The sequence below is a fragment of the Lissotriton vulgaris genome, chromosome 3_1 (assembly GCF_964263255.1).
Source record: "Lissotriton vulgaris chromosome 3_1, aLisVul1.2, whole genome shotgun sequence".
In the NCBI taxonomy this organism is placed as follows: Eukaryota; Metazoa; Chordata; class Amphibia; order Caudata; family Salamandridae; genus Lissotriton; species Lissotriton vulgaris.
In genome coordinates, this window is record NC_141689.1 from 1,613,408,003 (window position 1) to 1,613,427,590 (window position 19,588).

Here is a 19,588-nt window from a genome sequence, read left to right on the forward strand (position 1 = left end):
CCCTTCCCAAGAGCTGTGTGATAAGATTTCTGACTACTTTGATGAAAAAATCTCCTCCATCCATAAAACCTTTCCCCCTCCCCCCCCTGTGCACTCAATCTTGGATCTAAACCAAACTCGCCCAATTGCTAACAGTCTCCACCACTTTACCCCGGTGACCTTGACTCAGACCAGAGAAGCGATCCTGTCATGCAAATCGGGCTCCCCCTCTGACCCTTGTCCCCCCAAGATCCTCCATATCATCATTGATGAAGTCAATCCTATCATTAATGAAATAGTCAACCTCTCCCTCAAAACTGGTTCTGTTCCCCTCTCTTGGAAAAAAGGGGTGGTTAAACCTCTCATGAAAAAGGCAAACAAACCCCCCTCCGATCTAACCAACCTCCGGCCCATCACCTTATTACCTGCACTAGGCAAAATAACTGAACAGTTAGTCCACAAGGAGCTCAAGTCCTTTCTTGACACTCATAACCTCCTTCACCCCCAACAATCCGGTTTCCGGTCTAAACATTCTACCGAAACCGCCTTGATCGAGCTGACCGATACCATTAAAACCCTCCAAGATCAAAGGAAGAAGGCCATCCTAATCCTTCTTGACCTCACGGCAGCATTCGATACCATTTCTCACTCCATTCTGCTTAACAGACTCAAGGACATCGGCGTTACAAACTCGGCCCTAGCCTGGATTAGTTCTTTCCTCTGCAACAGGTCTCAAACTGTCACACTGGGCCCCTTCCATTCAAAAGAAAAAATGGTATCCTGTGGAGTTCCTCAGGGCTCCATTCTGAGTCCCCTCCTTTTTAATATATATCTCATCCCTCTGCTTACCCTCATAGAATCGTTCGGCATAACCGTCACGTCTTATGCCGACGATACCCAGCTTGTCATCCCTATCGACGACAATTCAAACACGGCCGAACTCAATCTTAAGCACTGTCTCACAGCGGTCTTTCAATGGATGGACGCCAACCACCTCCGCTGCAACTCGAATAAAACCGAGATCCTGCCCATTGGTAAGAACGCTTCTTTTTGCCCCGCCCTGTGGTGGCCTGAAAATTCCGCTGCCCCACCTCAGACAGTTTCATCAGCCAGAAACCTCGGAGTTATTTTTGATTCCGATCTCTCTTTCGATACCCACGCCACGACCGTAGCAGGTAAATGCTTCGGCATCATAAAGTCCCTGAGAAAGTTCTTTGACTTCCTCCCGCTCGACTCCAGAAAGACCATCGCGGTAGCCCTCATACTTTCTCGAGTGGACTACTGTAACGGCCTCCTGGCAGGGACCAAAAAGTCCACCCGACTGAAACTTCAAGGCGTCCTACACACTGCTGCGCGCCTTGTCCTTAAACTCCCACGCAAATCCTTAATCTCCTCTGCTCTTAAATCCTTACATTGGCTCCCCTTGCATAAGAGAATACTCTTTAAAATTCTCATTGTAGCTTTCCGAGCCTTCAACAAATCCGGTCCAGCATATTTGTCAAGCCGTTTCCCCCACTACACACCGGGCCGCTCTCTCAGATCCTCGCAAGAAAACCTCATGACCCCCTCCAAATTCAATCTGAAGTCTAAAGGCGGTAAAACATTTAGCTCCCTGGCTATCAGAGCCTGGAACAGCATGCCAAGGCATCTCAGACTTCAGACGCTTGAAAAGCCGTTTAGGAAACATCTCAAAACGTGGATTTTTAATCTTTCTGATGACTGGACTAAAGCAGCCATCTAGCCCCCCACTATCTTCTTTGTGATTCGGTCATTGGTTTGTCAGCGCCATGATGCTCCTTCCGGAGCGAACGTTTGCGCTCTATAAATTCCTATCCAATATCCAATCCAATATCCAATATTGTCTATAGTATCCATCTTGCAATACCTTCCTTGGTGCTAGTGGATCCTTTTCTTGCATGTGCGAAGCACATAGAGAACCGTGCTCCTTTCCTGGTGGGTTTTGTCTATTCTAGATAATACATTATTGCTCTTCATACATCGAGTGTTTGAAGGACCTTCTCTGCCTGTGTCTTCGGATGCTGGAATAAGGGCAGTAAATGGATGGTCTGATTGACGTGGAATTCTGTTACCAACTTTGGCATGAACCTTGGGTTTGTTCTTATCACCACTTTGTCCTTGTGTAGTCGAAGATACAGCTCTTGTGCGGTGAGCACTTATAGCTCTCTAACCCTTCTTAGTGAGGTGATGGCGATTAAAAAGTCTAGTTTTAGAGTTAGAAACTTGAGTTGTGCATTTTGAATTGGCTCAAAAGATGATGTCATTAGTTGTGTAAGCACTACATTGAGGTATCATGTAGGCATGGGCTTTTCTAGGGGCAATACTCTTTTTGCTCTCTCTATAAAACATTTTATCCCTGGTGTGGTGAAGAAATTCTCCCTTGTGCCATTCTTGGGTATGCTCCAATGGCTGCTTGGTGGACCTTGAGTGAGGTTTAGGAGAGGTGCTTATCCAGAAAGTGGGCCAGGTATCTGTTCACTGTTGCATCTTGTGCTCAATCCCTGCTGTCTCCTTCCTTGGTGTACCAGAGTAAGAATCTCTTCTGCTTGTTGCTGTAACATATACTTGTTGTCAGTCGCCTTTATTCTTTCAGAATTTCCATTGCTCTATTCTGTAGGTTAAGGTGACCAAACTACATCCTCAGGAGCCATGCTGTCAAACTCAGAGTGTCTGGTTCCCAGGTGATATACTTGATATTCCTGTTATGTCAACAGATCCTGATGCATTGGGAGTCTTTCAAAATGTCCCTCAGATAGCTCCAATAGATCTGAGAACCATGTTTGTCTAGCCCATTGTCTGGCTATTAGGAATAAGGTGAAGTGTTCTTGCCTGCACTTGTATATTACCTGTGGTATCATTGGGTGAAAAGTGCCGGCAAATTTTCTTAATAATTTTTTTGACAGGCCATTTCCTAGCAATCTTGAATGGTAAAACTTGGAAGTGAAACTTTGGCATTTAGCATTTTTGCGTGTTGTAAAAAGGTCTAACTGTGATGTTGCCCACCTCTGGAAGATTCTCACTAGTGCTTCTTGCTTTAGTTCCCAGTTGGGTGTGGTGGTGTCTTGCCTGCTTAGCCTGTCCACTTCTGTGTTTAGTTCTCCAAGTAGGTGTATCGTTACCAATGATATCCTGTTCTCTAACGTCCATCTTCAAACCTCCTGGGAAAGTTTCAATAGTGGATTTGACTTTGTTCCCCCACTCCTTGTTCAAGGAGAATATTGATTGTATTGCCCGTTTGCTAATTCAAACTTTCTGGAAAGCTTTCCGTGCTAGGAAGACAGACTTCAGATCCAACACATTTATGTGTTGTATAGCTTCTTTGGGGTTCCATCGACCTATAATGTTTGTGTATGTGAGCTCCTCATCATGTGTGTGATGTATCTGTTGTGATGGTTATTGAAGGAGTTGGTGGTTTGAATGATTTTTCCACTGTGATGTTCTGTAGATTCCACCATTGTATTTCCTTATAAACCTTGTCTGTAACAACCACTAGATCGTCCCACATCCCGGTTGTCTGTGACCATTGTTGTAGCCCTTCTTATATTGATCTCATGTGTAACCTGTCGTGTGATACTAGGAGAATGTTAGATGCCATCATGGCCATCATTTTTCCCACTGTATTTACTGTCAGGTGCTCTCCCTTAGAGGCGACTCTGCTCTATCCTTCCCTTGTCCCTCTTATCCACTGGTAAGGATCTTTAGGTCTGTGTATTTAGAATCACTCCTACAAAGGTCTTCTTCCTTTCTAGATTTGATGATGATTTTTCCTAGTTGATGGAGAATCCGAGTTTGTGTAATTTCCTTATGAGCTTGTTGATGTTGTGCTTGCATTAGTTGAACATTCTTTCCTTTACTAGCCAGTCATCGAGGTTTGGGTAGACTTGTATTCCCCTTCCTCTGAAGTGCCCTGCCATCAATGCTAGGCATTTTATGAACACCCACTGTGCTGATTTTATCCCAAAAGATAAGATCTTGAATCGGTACTGTATATTATCCACTACAAACCTTAGGATTTGTTTGTTTTGCTTGTTTATTGGTAGGTGGACGTGCTTGAGGTCCATGGTTGACATTTACTCCACTTTCTCCTTTGGGAAGTTACTCTTTGAAGAGATGTCATCTTGAATTTGTGGTGTTTTATTGATTTGTCCAGTATTCTTAGATCCATTATTGGTCTAATTGTCTAGTCTGGTTGTGGTACTAAGCAACAATTTGAGTAGACCCAATTGAGTCTTTGCTCCAGTGGTACTAATTCTATAGCATTGCTTGTTTGTTTACCAGGTTTTGTACTTCCTGTTGTAGCTGATCTTGTTCCTCCCTTGAGATTCTATTCTTTTTCAGTTTTGTTGTTGGAGGTGGCTTTGTTGCAATAAGAATATCTTATAATATTTAGTATACATTTGTTGGTGATCTTTCTTCATTTGTCTAGAAATCATCTGATTCTTCAGTGACTTGGGCTGGAGGGTACTCTGTGTGCAGTCAATTGTTAGTATGGGTTACCCCTCTGGGGGTCCCTCCTCTTCTTCTTCTGCATCCATGAAAGGGCTGTTTTGTTCTTGCATTGTAATGCCATTGTGGTGTTGTTGTTGCCTTGCTCAAGTGGATGAAGGCCGCATCTGTGCTGTGCAGCTTAATGGCTCCTCTTATGGGCATCTTTTTCCTTTGTGCAATGCCTCCGTCTAATGGATCCTTGCATTGTAGGAATCCCATGGCTTTAGCAGTCTCATTATCCTTCCTTCTTCATGTACTGCAGCACTTCGTCAACTGTCTCTCAAAAAGGGCTGTTCCCCGTGAAGGGCATTTTATTATTGCTGACTGTACCTCTTGCTTGAACCTTGAAATCCTCAGCCAAGCGTGTCTGTGCACGGTGGTAACCGTGCATAGCTGCCTACTGACTTATTCGCGGCGTTCAATTCCAATTTGAGGCATGTGTTGTTGTAATCTTGCTTTCCTGCAGCAAATTATTCACCCTTCTCTAGAACTTCTGGCAGGTCTTGCATGAGGTCTTCCATTTCATCCCACTGTTGGTGAGCGCAACTGTTGAGCAGGGCATTCGAATTGGCTATATACTACTGAGCTGCGGCAGATCTTCCCATCTTTCTTTCCACCATATCTAGTCTTGTGCTTTCCTTGTCAGGAGGAGGGCCTGTTGATATTGGAGGGTTAGCTCTCTTACTTTCTGTAGCCACAACGAGGGAGTCACCTAGCAGATTTCATTTGATGTAGGCTGAATCCTTTGAGGAAAATCTGTAATTCATTTCCACCCTTTGGGGTAATAGTCCTCATTGCAGCTCATTGAAGACCTCTCTACCTTGCTCCAGAACCCTGAGTAACATTGGGAGGAATTGTTTCCTCTTCTGGTCCCACAACTGTATCTCTAGAAAGAAGCACATTTCTGTCTGTTCCTTTTCTAGCTGTACACCATCTGTAATTGAGAAAAGGGGAGTGTGTGTTCCGTGAAGAGTCAGTATTGTACTTATTGGGATCAATGCCCGTTCTTTCAGAATTTCATATAGAGGACACGACTACTTCAAGTTGCAGTGTGACATCTTTATTTGATATATACCAAATGCCGAGAGCCGCGAGCAGGGACCGAACTGCACTTTTCAGCCTTCTGCAATCTTACAGAAGAATATTGTTCTGCGAGTATTGAAACTCTTGTCTTTGGAATCTTGACAATATGGAAACAGTTGTATTATACACTGCATTTGTGTAAATAGCCTTGAGAAAGCCCCGGCGCAATTCGCTAATAGGGGCGAAACACGTGTCGGCTGTCTATGTTTCACAACACAACAATAAAGATGTCACACTGCAACTTGAAGTAGTCGTGTCCTCTATATAAAATTCTGAAAGAACAGGTATTCATCCCAGTAAGTACAATACTGACTCTTCACGGAACACACACTCCCCTTTTCTCAAACTCGCTTTCTCTTACGAATCTCAAGAGGTCCAGAGCTTCAAGTGTGTCTCCATCTACTTATAAAACCAGCTTATTAAGCATTGTTTAGCCTTGGAATCCTTGGACCTTCCTGCCGTGTTAGTAACACCATCTGTAATTGCAGTTATTTTAATAATAGAATTGTGTGCATTGATGTCAACTCATGGTGATGGTCAAGGTGGGTAAGAGTCTACCTTTTTATCTGGAGAGTTGATGTAGATGTTGTGCCACTCGTCTGTGGATTACCATCTGTGATTATTCTTGCTGCTGTTCTTCTTCGAATTCGAGGATATACTCTTCCATCTCAATCTGTGGCTCTGGGTCAGAGGAGTTTCTAGTTCTTCTGGTTCCTCCTGTCTTTTCCGGTGCTGTTTTAGAGGAATTCAATACTTTTGCAGAGAGTTGTTAAACACTGTCTTCTTTTTCATCAAGACCTCTAGTTCTGCCTTGGCGTTGATTCCAAGATATTCTTTGGCACCTCGGTGCTGCTGCCCTTTGGGGTCGGCATTGAGGTGCTCTTTTATGACATTGATATTTAGCTGGTGTTTGGTCTCGGCGTCCAGTCATTTTGTTCCAGCAGAGCTCTTACCCCTCAAAAGCATTTGATCCTTAATGGAGTTGAGGCTGGTATTGAGGGTTTGCCGCCAGAGGTGTCCCTTGTCTTGGGCCTGTGTGGCTCATTGTGCCTAATCGTGCCCTCCCAAATTGAGATTTTCAGAGTTGCTGCTATTTTTTGTGTTTCGAGTCCAAAATTTTTAGTACGAACGCCATTGACCCTGAGGGTTTACCTTCTGTTTGTCATCCCTCAGTGTCTCCTGGTGCCCTTTTCCTGTAAGTATCTTCACTACGTCCTGGGGTCCCATTTGGCCTTCTCTGTGTTGTTGAGAGTATCTTTCTCCTAGCTCAACAATCCGCAGTCCTATATAGACTCCTTTCCTTCTGGTGAAGCCACGAAACAGAATGCCAATATCTACTTTGGTCTTGTTTTGATTGTTTCTGGGAAGAACTCTGCACATGCCACACAGTCCTCCAAGCAGTAGTCCTTCAGAAGGCAGACGTTACACACCTTGTGACTGGCTTTCTGTGCTTATTTGTGATGACACTTTGGGCAAAACCTAAAGGAGATATGCTCTATGCCTCTTTTTCCTTCTCTGACCACATGATTTCATTGTGCATCAGTCTTCGCTCTGCTAGTGTTTTTTGGTGATTTCTCTCATACCAATCACATCATAATATCTTTTCTCTTGACAGTGACCTTTGATAAAAAATCACTTTTCCTCGATGCAGTTTCTTCTTCCTTGACTCCGAAGCGCTCATATTAGCTTTCAGACCCAATTGAGGAACAAGGAACCTGAAGATGGTGGCCATGTCGAAGGGTTTCAGGATGCACGTCTGACCTAAAACTAGCAGGGACATAAGCCCAAATGGTTGATGACACCCATTGAAAAAAGAAAAAAAAAAGAGAGAGAGAGAGCTAGAGAAGGAGACAATTCTGGACCCAACCACTAGAAGGTGGAATAATGCACAGCATCTGAATCCAGAAACGATTCATGCTGCCAAATAATAAAATTAAATAAAAAACTCAACTGGTCAGCTGATTTGGATTTTGAAAATGGATTAGTTGTCTGTTTCAATATACTTGATTAGCACACACCTAGTGCCCAATTCACTGTTGGTATTCACAAAGGTAATTTACTACTAATAACTTTCCTATTAGTATTTGTACTAGTAGTAAGTTTACTTCTAGTAAGTTTACGAGTAGTAGAGTTACTAGTAGTAACCTACCTTTGTGAGTATCACAAAGTAGTAAACTTAGCGTCAGTAGTAATAGTACACTTAAACGTGAGTTTACTACTTTTTGGTAGTCATAAATGTACCGTACTGCTAGAAACGATACTACTAGTAATTTTACTATTATTAACTTTACTACTAGTAAGTCGTAAAGTTACTAGCAGTAACTTACCTTTGTGAAAACCAAAAATGTTGTGTGAATCAGACTCCAGTGTGTTTATTCATGAGATGAGTGAAACATGGCTGCTTATATGCAGTTTACATTGCTTACATATTTTTAGAGTTTTACAAGAGACAAAATCTTAGTGGTTTGCAAGGATTATAGGCACTTGAAAATCACTCACACAAGATCTTCATTGTGCATAAAAAGTAATTATAGTTCCCCGAATGATTGTCTAGGAAGCCAAGGTAGTAATCAGATCAGTGGTTGGAGACCCTGTTTGTGCTTAGAATGTCTTGGATAAGCATTCTTAGAAGTTCCACAAATTGAGGTTGAAAAGGGTTGCCAACTCATAAGTGACAGTTACCACCAGGTACTTTCAGGTCTACTGCTTGTTGACACTAGCACCAAGGACCTACACAGAATTCCTCATAAAAGTGTATTATAAAGACAGCACTAATGAAAAGTCTTACCTGCACATTCCATGTTTTCGAAGTAACGTTCCTTATAGATTTCGGAACAGTTTGCCATTAGATTAATGTTGCCCCATTTCAAGTGAAATACTTTGACAAATCCTGAAAAAGGAGATACAGTCTGAGTTTATTTCTGACAGATAACAGAACTGGATCCTTGTGTTAAAATGTTTACCTACAATAGAAGGTGTTAAAAACAACTGTTTATTTTTTCTTGCTAGTAGTAGTCCCTCTGAGTTTCAAGACCCTTCTTCAATATTATCGATAATCTCTTACACGTGCCAGCATCGGGTAAAATAGAGGTGGCATATATCCATGGGCATATGGATGAATTACCTCATTATGTCACAATTTAGTACCTGCCCTGTAAAAATGGAGGAAGTGGCTTTTCAAATATTGCCAATATAAGGAGCAATTTTAGACAAATTTAGAAAGCAACAGGGAAAATAGGGGATAAACAAAAGTACAAACATTACCAGTAGTCTTTTCTTCATCTCTCCTCTTGCAGTCAAAAGGTAGCTGGATATTTTCCAGAAAAATACTAGCTGGTGCATGGAATTACTATTACACCTTTTGCCAATTTCTGTTAATGTTTTTAAAGCTTACGTTCACAAAGGAATTGCCATGTCCCAGACAACCCTATCACCTGCAGAGAACACCAGGATAGCCTCTTATATTCAATGTCTACTTGGTGGCCATTGTTGCTCTAATCACATATTACAACATCAGAATTCACAATTATACCGACAATTCAAGTTTAAAGTCTCCTTTGCTCCAGACATCTAATGCCTCAAGCACTGCCTGCAACTCACCCATACTTGAATATCCAGAACCACTCTGAAGCTCAGCTCCACAAAGACAGAATTTATGTTATTTACCAAGATCAACGCATAATAGCAGAAAACTGTCTCAGGGACATGAAACATCGCAGCTTCGAATATCAACTTTCATTGAATATCAAGTCACTCAAATTCACCCATGTCTCCAACCTCACCATCAAGGAACACATTGGCAAAAAGATAAAGATGGCCTGGTGCCAGTACCCCTTGTATATAAAGTGAAACTTCCTTCAAGAACTGCTGTTCAAGCCCTTGTAATCTCACATTTAGATGGTGGTAATAGCTTGTTCAAGGGCCTCCCAGACTCCACTATGATCCCCAACGTAGGGGTATCCTGCATGTCATAGCACATCTCTTCCAGGGCCTGATGAAGTATGATCATATCACCCCACACTGATGTCTCTCCATTGGCTCCCTTTGCTTGCCTACAGCTACAAAGCAAGCTGCATCATTTACAAAGCCATGACGACCAGTACCGTTGCTTATCTTGCAGACTAGCTCACCACTCATGATGGCTCTCACGAGCCTGCAGCTAGGACATCATCAGACTGGGGTGTAAAAAATGAATCAAAAAAACAAGGCAACAAGCAATTTCCATCTGTACCCCGAGAATCTTGAATAACATCCTGTATCCACCATGACTGGCTCAAAGCTGGTCCAATTCAGGAAAGAGCTGAACATGCATCTCTATTTTTTTTTTAAATCATTAGACCACAATGCAATAACAGTAGACTTCTTCCAGAAGTCTGCTGCCTCTTCTATGACTTGTTGACTATATGCTTGCCTTTGACCCTGTACAGCACTTGTCTGCTTTTTAGCAGGGTTTCTGCTATACAAATACACACACACACATACATACATAAATACATTCATATGACCTACTGGACATTTATTTGACTCTGCAGCATTATCTGTGGGCTCTAAATGACCTCCTTATTGTGTCTCTTCAACCCATATGTTTTTCTTCCCAATAAGCCTATCATTTCTTATGCCGAGTATTCTTTATGTCAATGCTTCCCTCAAAGAACAGCAAACATGGGTCAAAAGACAAACAATAGTGTGCCGAGATCCGAACACCCCACACATCCACTTAACTCTAATGTAAACCGACATAAACAAGGTATGAAAATAAACAAGCTTAAGGGATATTTAAACCTTGCAACGAGGCTCATTGTTTATATTGGTCAATAAGGGAAATACTCCTGTTAGTAAATTACCACTGTACTGGAATTACCACTGCTCAGGGTGTTAAACCCAGTGGTAAGCAAATTATGTGTTAGTTCCAGCAGTATGGAAAGATCACTGGTGTTAAATATGGCTGGCTACGAACTCATCCGGCGGTAAAATACAGCTCACAAACACTTAGGGCCTGATTACGAGGTAGTTAGTGTATTCCAACCCTTGAGTAAACCCCTGTTTATGCACAGGTGGGAATTACGAGTTGGTATGTATGTAAGTATCCGATAATTATCAAATGCATTAAATACCTAAACCTTTGTTAAATTTCGGCAGATTAAGCCTGCCGAAATTTACCAGGGAAAAAGCATAGGTATTTACCATGGGAAACAACCTTTACAATGCAGTCATTACAACGCACTACCTTTACAAAGTGGGTGTTATAATGGGACTGCATTTACATTGCATGCCATCACAACGCAGGCATTACAACGCATGTCACTACAATGCATGCTATTACAATGCATACATTACAACGCATGCCATTACAACGCATTATAAGGTAAGTAATGGAGGTTTTTTTAGTTTTTGGGTGGGTATGGGTTTGGTGGTACATGGGAATAGTAATGTTTACCCCTACACTATCCAACACTTACCCTACTGTTGTACTCAGTGGAGTGGGAATAGTAATTTTTACCCGTACAATATCCAACACTTACCCTACTGTTGCACTCACTAAAATGGGAATAGTAATTTTACTCCTACACTATCCAAAACTTACCCCACTGTTACCCTAAAGGTAGTATGCGTTATAATGGTGTGCGTTGTAATGGAATGCGCAGTAAAGGTAGTTTCTAAAAATGTGTTGTAATGGCATGCGTTGTAAAATCATGCATTGTAAAGGTAGCTGCGATGTAAAACCCACGTTGTAAAGGCATGCCTTGTAATTGTTTGCGTTGTAACGTCACAGATTCATTTATCATACCATGCAGATTTTTATGACTTAAACACCAAAAACCCACATTATTCCTCAACAACTCGTAATAGGTGTTATTTATCAAACCCCATAAATGAAGTACCACTTGGTATTGTTATTTATCTGGTGCAATAAATAGCACCTCAACTCGGAATCAGGGCCACACCGTCTTACATGTGCAGTACTTCAACAACAACTGATAAGGTAAAACCCACTGTGTGCCTACATACCATCTGACCGTCCCCAGCCAGAAACTTTGCATGTGTCTCCGGCTCTGAACTGATATTCGGACCATGGTATGCAGGCAGGCATCACAGCATTGTCTGCTCCTATGCACTTTTCTTCGTTGTATATGTTCTTCACCAGAAGCAGTGCTATGTCATTCTCATATGTAGACGGATTGTAATCTTGGTGCACCTTGACTTCTATAACAGGAAACGCGTCCACATCATTATCATACGTCGTCCGGTCCAACAACCCAACCATTACCAGGTATTGATGTGGTCTCGAAGAACTGCAAAATGAAGGCACTACATACATTAGTCATCACAGTAGCTAAAGGCATTTTGTAGTGAATAATAATGTATTTAAACCATATGTACGACTTTGCAAGCAGAGGTCTTTTGCATGAATGTCATAGTGCTTCATCCTATCTGTTCAATGTATGCAATACTAACCAATAGAATCTACACAGATCATCGGCGCCATCAGCAGAAAAACAAACTAGTTAATAAAAGACAGACTACTGCTTAATCTAAGTATGCTAAGTACTGTCCTAATTAGCTTAAAGACCATAAGATTTTAAAAAGAAATGGACTTCATCTATAAATAATACTCCATATCAAATTCCAATTGCTTGTTTAAATTCGATGTTTACCAAGCTTACTCACCTAATGTGTCTTACAATTCACTATCTGCCATGACAATTTCAATTGTTCAGAAGTTTTCCTGAGGGATTTCTTGCAAAGATAATTTAAAGTCAAAGGTCATTTAAAGGTAAAGTTCATTTAAAGTAGTCTTTAAAGCCTATCATGTTTCAGACAATGGCACTATACCACAGTGTTTTAAAATAAATCATTTGCCATTTTCTGGGACCCACGATTTTCAGCTATTCGGGCGTTGGAAGGAACAATACACTCGTTAGAGCACTCTAAATTGTTTGTTTTTATTTACCAATTCCTTTGAAATTAGTTTTTATCAATTTTTAACTCATGTTTACCTCTCTTTGAGTTTCTATGACTCCTCGTTTTTAAGCCAGTTATCTTCCTCCCATTCTCAAATTAGCTTCACCTTTGTTAGTGGACAAGTAGGTAAGGCTTACCAACTGGTCCTCCCAAAAGGTCTTGCAAAAGTCTCTCCTTTTTCACAGAATGAATGCGCATCATATGCCAGAGAAGAGTGTGAGTATATGTTTGCAAGTAAACATGCCTACTTTCCTCACTCTTGTCTTTCTCCTCTGCCTTTCTTCCTCTCACCAAATCTCTTGCTTTGTATAAGCTGATATTGACGTTCTTCAATTCTTCTCTAATATGATCTGATAAAAAGTCTCCCAATCTAAAACCTACTCTCTTCTAAGGAGGTGAGGAAGTTTGTTATAGTTTTTGTCATGATAAAAACGATCCGCATGGCCAATTCATCCCAACTCATAAACCTGCCCCAAATGCCAAATCTTTGGAGGTGCTGATTGATCAGGAAACATCAATGTGGCTGCAAGTTAAGATGGCGGTCTCCTCCTGTTGTCATGTGAATCTTACCTCGAGAAATAATCTTTAATTCCTCCCCAAGTATAAGAACACTCTGGTTGTGCCAGCTTGCGCATTGTGTATTTTATGTCAAGACCAGAGCCTAATCTTATTGCAAACTTCTTTATTTAGCTAACCACAGCCACTTTAATGAAGTTAGAATGTTGTAAAGTGAAACATTCCAACCCAATAAAAGGCCAGAACATACATAACTCTTCCTTCCATTTTTGGCTGCAGCAGTCAAGATAAGTATTGTCTCATCCTCTGCTCTGCTTATCACTGCATTGTGAATAGTTTTGATTTTTTTGATTACCTGTGCTTTGCCTTTACAAGAATGTAGGTTTTCTTTTACATACTGTACTATTATTATACCTTTATAACTTGTTATTCATGCATATATGTTTATATATGCTTAGTTGCTAAGCTAGCTGTTGCTAATTGACTTTGTATGTTATTAATATGATGATACTTGAGTCACTATGTTCTTAATTTATATGTTTAATAATTTTTCCTTTCAGCGTTTACCTTGCTCTGTTTTTCAATAGTTTTAACGATTTGTTTTGTTTTAAAACCCTTACTGTCCCTCCTCGAAGACGGCGAGACGTGCACCATGGTAACCACCCTGGTTACCGCTTGCACAGCTCGACCGCGTTGCTAGGAGCTGCAATAATGCTCCGATCGCGACAGAGTCATTGTTGCTTCTTCTGTCCCTGCCCACACTGCATTCATTCCGGGGGCTTGTCTAGCGGCACTGCCACATTGAAGGCAAGTGCGCTTTTCAGGCATTACGCGCAGAAAGCTCCTCACGCTGGGGACCCACTGTGCCATTTAACCTCTCTTTCCTTTCCGGAAGTACAACCTCCGGTTTAAGAGATCAATAAAAATAGAAAGGGGGCTAACAGGAGCGTCAAGACTACGTTTTCCACGTAGTCTCGGCGGCCATCCTATGGCCTTGGTATGCCTTACATAGTATTATACTGCTTACGCGCTCATTATCCTTTTACCCCCTTCCGTGCTCCCTCCCTGGTGCTGAGAAGACCGTTGGCCGACGCAGCCCCGCCCACCCTTTAGACCGCCCGCACTGCAGCGGAATTGCCACCGAGGTTAAGGCGTTAAATAAACTGACAGTTATTATTTACACTGTTACAGCTGATTGTCAGATGTTTTTTCAAATGCAGCTGTGGTCTTTCAAAACCACTAGCTTTACTATTTTGGCCTGCATTGAAACCATTAGGTTTTAAACTTCTGCCCATCCTTAACCATGAATTTTCAAGAAAGCATTTATCAAGCACCCCCTAGCATTTCTAAAGAGTCCCTTGAGGACAAATTAAGGGGCATGCTAGAAAACATTTCTCAAGACATGGAGAAAAAAAATGGACAAGAAGTTGGAGATTTTTTCTTTGGACAAAAATAGACTCTCAGATGAAGAGAGATTTTGGTCAGCCAATGAGGACCGCCTATCTAAAAAAGGAGGTAAGGCTAGTAGAAGATGCAAAAATATTGAACCAGATTGCCCAAACTATAAATCTCTGTTCTTATGAAAATTAGTGGTGTCGATGACACACAAGGGAACCATGGAAAGGTTTTAGGGAATTAACGGATCCCTTCAGAGGCCTTATCTTTGACCCCTCTCTCTTAAAACACCCCTTATATCCTGAATGGTCTCCAGCTGCACATGTAGCAGACTACATGCAGTTCTGGATGAGAAAGCAAATACCCAAAGATGTGATACTACGCCTCAGGTCAGAATGCCCTAGACCCCTGCTGGCCAATAAAGTCAGTCATACACCTGATTTTGATCCAAAAATAATTGCCTTCATTGGCAAAGGTGTTTGAGACCCCAGAAAGGGGCTAGATAAACAATTGCACATGTGCCAAGACAGGCTTTTAGACCTTTCTGGACCCTTAACCAAAATATTCGACATGACGGAAAAGGCCTTTTTATTGGCAAACCCACCCTAAACGTGGAAGAGCTAAGGCAATGGAACCAAAGGGCAGTATGCCTCCTAGGCAATGCCAATACGGCCATATCTGTCAAAGGAAGGAAGAGCATCCTTCTAAAAATTGATCCCAAATTGGTGGAGCTAGCCAATAATGAAGGAGGGCAAGAAGCCAATGGGCTACTTTTCGGTGATGATTTTATCAAGGAGATGTACAAGTATGTGGGAGCCTTTAGCTCCTTACAAAAATCTCAAAGGGAGATTAAGAAGGTCTTCGACAGACGTGTTTTTGTTGGGCCAGGGATCAAGAGGTCGATTTCCCGGCCGAGGCTAAGGAAATTCAATGACCTCCTTTCAGAGAGGATTTAGACCTAACCTCTATCAATCCCAGAACTCACACCGATGTTTCTACCATTAGAGACAAGGGTTTAAAGGAAGAGGACCACGAGGTGATCGCCGTTCAAGAGGTTCAGGTATGTCAAGACCCTTCTTTTACCCCTAAGAAGATAGGTGGAAGGCTGGCTCGATTTGCAAAAAATTGGCTATCGATAACAAAAGACCCTTGGGTGTTGGAAACCGCTATGGGTTACCAGATAGACTTTGTGGGGGAACCCGTTCAAGACCATATCCCAGAAATCATATGGTTCAATGAAGAGTTACCAAAACTAGTCAACAAGAGGTTCAAGACCTACTAGAGAAAGTTGTAATCAGGGAATCATTAGATTTGTCAAAAGGTTTTGTAAGCAATATTTTTCTAGTCCAGAAAAAAGAGAAAGGTATGAGACCTGTTATAAATCTAAAGAGTCTCAACGATTGGGTAGAATACCACCACTTCAAAATGGAGGGTCTACACTTAATTAGGGATATACTGCAACCGGGGGATTGACTAACAAGATGAGACCTAAAAGATGCGTAATGCCAGAAACCGGTCCCCGGAAGCTTGTTTCCTTACCAGTGAAAGAATTGGCTTTGTAGTTTGGTTTGCCCTGTTCCCATCATGCACTGGGACAGGAACAGACTAATTTGCATATAGCTAGGTTCTGAGCTGGGATGGTGCAGTGAGCTAAAAAACGGTGTTGAATCTAGCCCTGATCTCTTGACTGGGTGAGAGTATTCTGCTTAATTCAGAAACTCTGTCCATCACCACCCCTTGTTGTTTAATTATTTTGTCCACCATAAGCGTGGAAAGGTATACTCAGATGTGAGTCCCTTTCTCACTGCACCATCAGGATTCAAGCAAGCCGGGCCGAAGAAGGCTGAAATGCCAGAAACCGGTCCCCGGTAGCTTGTCTCCTTTCTGGTGAAGAATTGGCTTGGTAGTTTAGTCTGCCCTGTTCCCATGATGCACTGGGCCAGGGACAGACTGATTTGCATATAGCCAGGTTCTGAGCTGGGATGGTGCAGTGAGATAAATAACGGTGATGGATCAAGCCCTGATCTTTGGACTGGGTAAGAGTGGTCTGCTTAATTCAGACACTCTGTTCATCACCACCCCCTTTTCTGAATCGTTTTTGGCCACTATAGGTGTGGCAGGGCATACTCAGACATGAGTCCCTTTCTCACTGCACCATCAGGATTCAAGCAAGCCGGCCCGAAGAAGGCTGAAATGCCAGAAACCGGTCCCCGGTAGCTTGTCTCCTTTCTGGTGAAGAATTGGCTTGGTAGTTTAGTCTGCCCTGTTCCCATGATGCACTGGGCCAGGGACAGACTGATTTGCATATAGCCAGGTTCTGAGCTGGGATGGTGCAGTGAGATAAATAACGGTGATGGATCAAGCCCTGATCTTTGGACTGGGTAAGAGTGGTCTGCTTAATTCAGACATTCTGTTCATCACCACCCCCTTTTCTGAATAGCGACTTTCTGAAGAGGCATTAAACCTCATTAAAGAATCTTTGGCACCAGGAACATGTAAAATGGATAGTTTGGCTTGGCAAAAATGGGTTTGCTGGTGTCTCGAAAATAATTTTGATCCCATTTTGGTGGATATAGTTGAAATAGCCGACTATTTATCAAAATTGTTCGCAAGAGGTCTAGCTTATAGAACTGTCAATGTTCATCGTTCTGCTATTGCTGTTGGTCATGTTTTGGTTAATGGTTATTCTGTAGGTCAAAATATACTCATTAAGAGGTTGTTGAGAAGTATTAGGATTTCAAAACTACAGATTTCTACATACAACTCTCTATGGGCCGTTTCTAAAGTCCTGAAACTTATAGAAAGTTTGGGTACAAACAATTCACTATCTCTTAAATTACTTTCTTTCAAATTGACAACACTTCTATGTTTAGTTTCTTTTAGAAGAGACTAAACAATGTCAAAGCTTTGGAAATCTCAAGCAGAGTCTTTTCTCCCGAGGGTATATGTTTTTATTTAAACAGCAGAACAAACTAATTCTCAAACAATATTGGGACTTTTTCATATTTATCGTGGTTATTGCCTTGGACGCACGCGCGATTCGGCCGTCAGAAGGATGGAAAGGGTTAAAGAATGTTTACTTGGTAAAAAAAGAAGGAAGAGTTATGTTTCTTCTGGCCTTTGATTGGGTTGGATTCTTTTGTTTTACAACATTTTAAGTTCTTTAAAGTGGCTGTGGTTCGCTAAATAAAGAAGATTACAATATTATTAGCCTCTGTCTTTAATAAAATCCAGATTTTCTGACCATCGAGGTTGGGGAAAATCTACATTATAGCCTTATGGCCCGACGTAGCGGGCTATATGGGCCATTAAAGACACCTGAACTGAAGGCAAGGGCCTTTAACAAAAGAGCTGGACTTAATTGCCAGCATAGCCCAGCTACAGAAGGCTGTAAGGCTATTAGAACATTTTGCCAGTAGAGGACAGAATGTTGTAACAAATCAAATAAAGGCCTCACAGAGAAACAAGAAAAATATTAACTTTCTGTCCTACATCCCTACTTGCTCTTTATTCTATAAATATCAGTTTGGTGGACTGGACACAACTGTGGGGGATAACTCTGTACAGAGCCTGTTAGTCTGTGTAAGCTTTGAAAGAACGTAGCTCAGTGAGGGCCTATGAAGGCCAGAATCAGTAATACAAAGATGGCGTAGGGCATGTCTCTTACACCCGCCATGTTTCTTACTTATACATATTTTCAGCCCTTATGTTGCCAGTCTGGATTCCATCTCCCATGCCACACAGGAAGAAAGACAACAGGACAGTTGGCAAGCTACACTGGCAGGTATCAGCATAATCCCTGCACCAATCTCACTGAGGGAGAAAACAGAAGAATGAAAGAAGTTTTACTCATGCACCCACCCCGTCTATGCTCACTATGATGCTGTAACAGTTGTATCTTCTCTCTGTATAACTATTTGGACACTAGGGAATAGGAGTGTTTATATTCATGAGTGGTTTATATGTTTATATTACATTAGTGTTGAAATCTAATGCACAGTGAGTTTTAAGGTCAATTAATCGAACCCTTTGTATTGTTACAGACTAACCCACATTGGTAGTTTCTCCATTATTACAAGTCATATTTCAAAGACAGAAATAAGTATACATTTGCCAGAAGAAAATGCCTGTTTACCTTACGCAATGTGCAGCAGTCAGCACCCAGCAACCACCAATGTAAATTCCTCCACAGTTTACTGACTCTCCATCTTTAATTGCCACTTGCCATGGAAACTGATCCTGTAAAATAGAATAGTCAAGGTTACATCAAAAAGCAAGTCAAGATGCTTCCCACACTATTTTGTTTTATTAATTTCAATTAGTACAATCCATAGGACTCCGTCCATGTCCTGTGGAATTTCCATGACGTGAAATAGGAAGGTAAATACCGATGTCACCCCTTGGGATAATTCCTCTCTGGAGTAATGAGCTGGATTTGTTTTGCCATACACTTTTTTTCTCATTTGGAGCTGCAAATCTCTTCTTCAGGACATTTTTGCCCTGCACAAATTCCTCGAGGTAAAACCTGGTTTATTGTGTGTCAAAGCATGGTTCTTCAACTGTTATCAATTTGCAGAGGAGTGAGTGTTCACCAGTGTACAGCAGTTAATAATGTGCTAAACTATTCGTGTTTGATAAAGTAAAGTTATTACGTAGTGGCTGTAATGGGCACCCAGGCGTTTCCCCAGTGGGAGCTGGTTTTAGACCCCTGGGAAGCCGTTTTTGTTACCGGGGGCCTGTATTGCAGCTTAGCTGCAAATAAGCCCCAACAACAAAAATAACACCAAGCTTTCTGCAAGCACTGAACATCTTCCGTGCCCCTCCCCCACCATGGGCCGGCAAAGGACTTTGCCAGGGCCGGTTTAGGTTCCCAGTCGAGCCCTGGTTCCACTAGCCCAACTGTATCAAAAGTGAAGTGTCTTGCATCCCTGTGGGTGAACGTGTAATGTGTGGTCTAGGCCTGGTTGCAGACCATAGCAGTGGACCCGTCAATGTGAATTTTAGGACTGGTTACAACTGTGCCTTTGTATCAGAGCCTTCACTTCTGCAACGTTCCGGAGGGTACTTTCCATGAAATTAGGTGGTGCTTAGGGATGCAACTGCTTCTTGGCATCCATTTAGTGGGTGGTAATGTTTCAGGGTGCAA

The 19,588-nt window shown here is 41.9% G+C and overlaps 1 protein-coding gene across 3 annotated transcripts in view; it reads right to left on the reverse strand.

The window, feature by feature from the left end:
• CFI (complement factor I) overlaps positions 1–19,588 on the reverse strand; it is a 238,082-nt gene that overhangs the window by 16,026 nt on the left and 202,468 nt on the right. For all 3 annotated transcript variants that reach the window (XM_086962096.1, XM_086962095.1, XM_086962094.1), the window contains 3 exons: positions 18,578–18,681; positions 11,578–11,861; positions 8,357–8,458 (listed from right to left, as the gene is read on the reverse strand). In XM_086962096.1, coding sequence (XP_086818222.1) covers positions 8,357–8,458; positions 11,578–11,861; positions 18,578–18,681 — 490 coding nt within the window. The remainder of the gene's footprint in view (positions 1–8,356; positions 8,459–11,577; positions 11,862–18,577; positions 18,682–19,588) is intronic.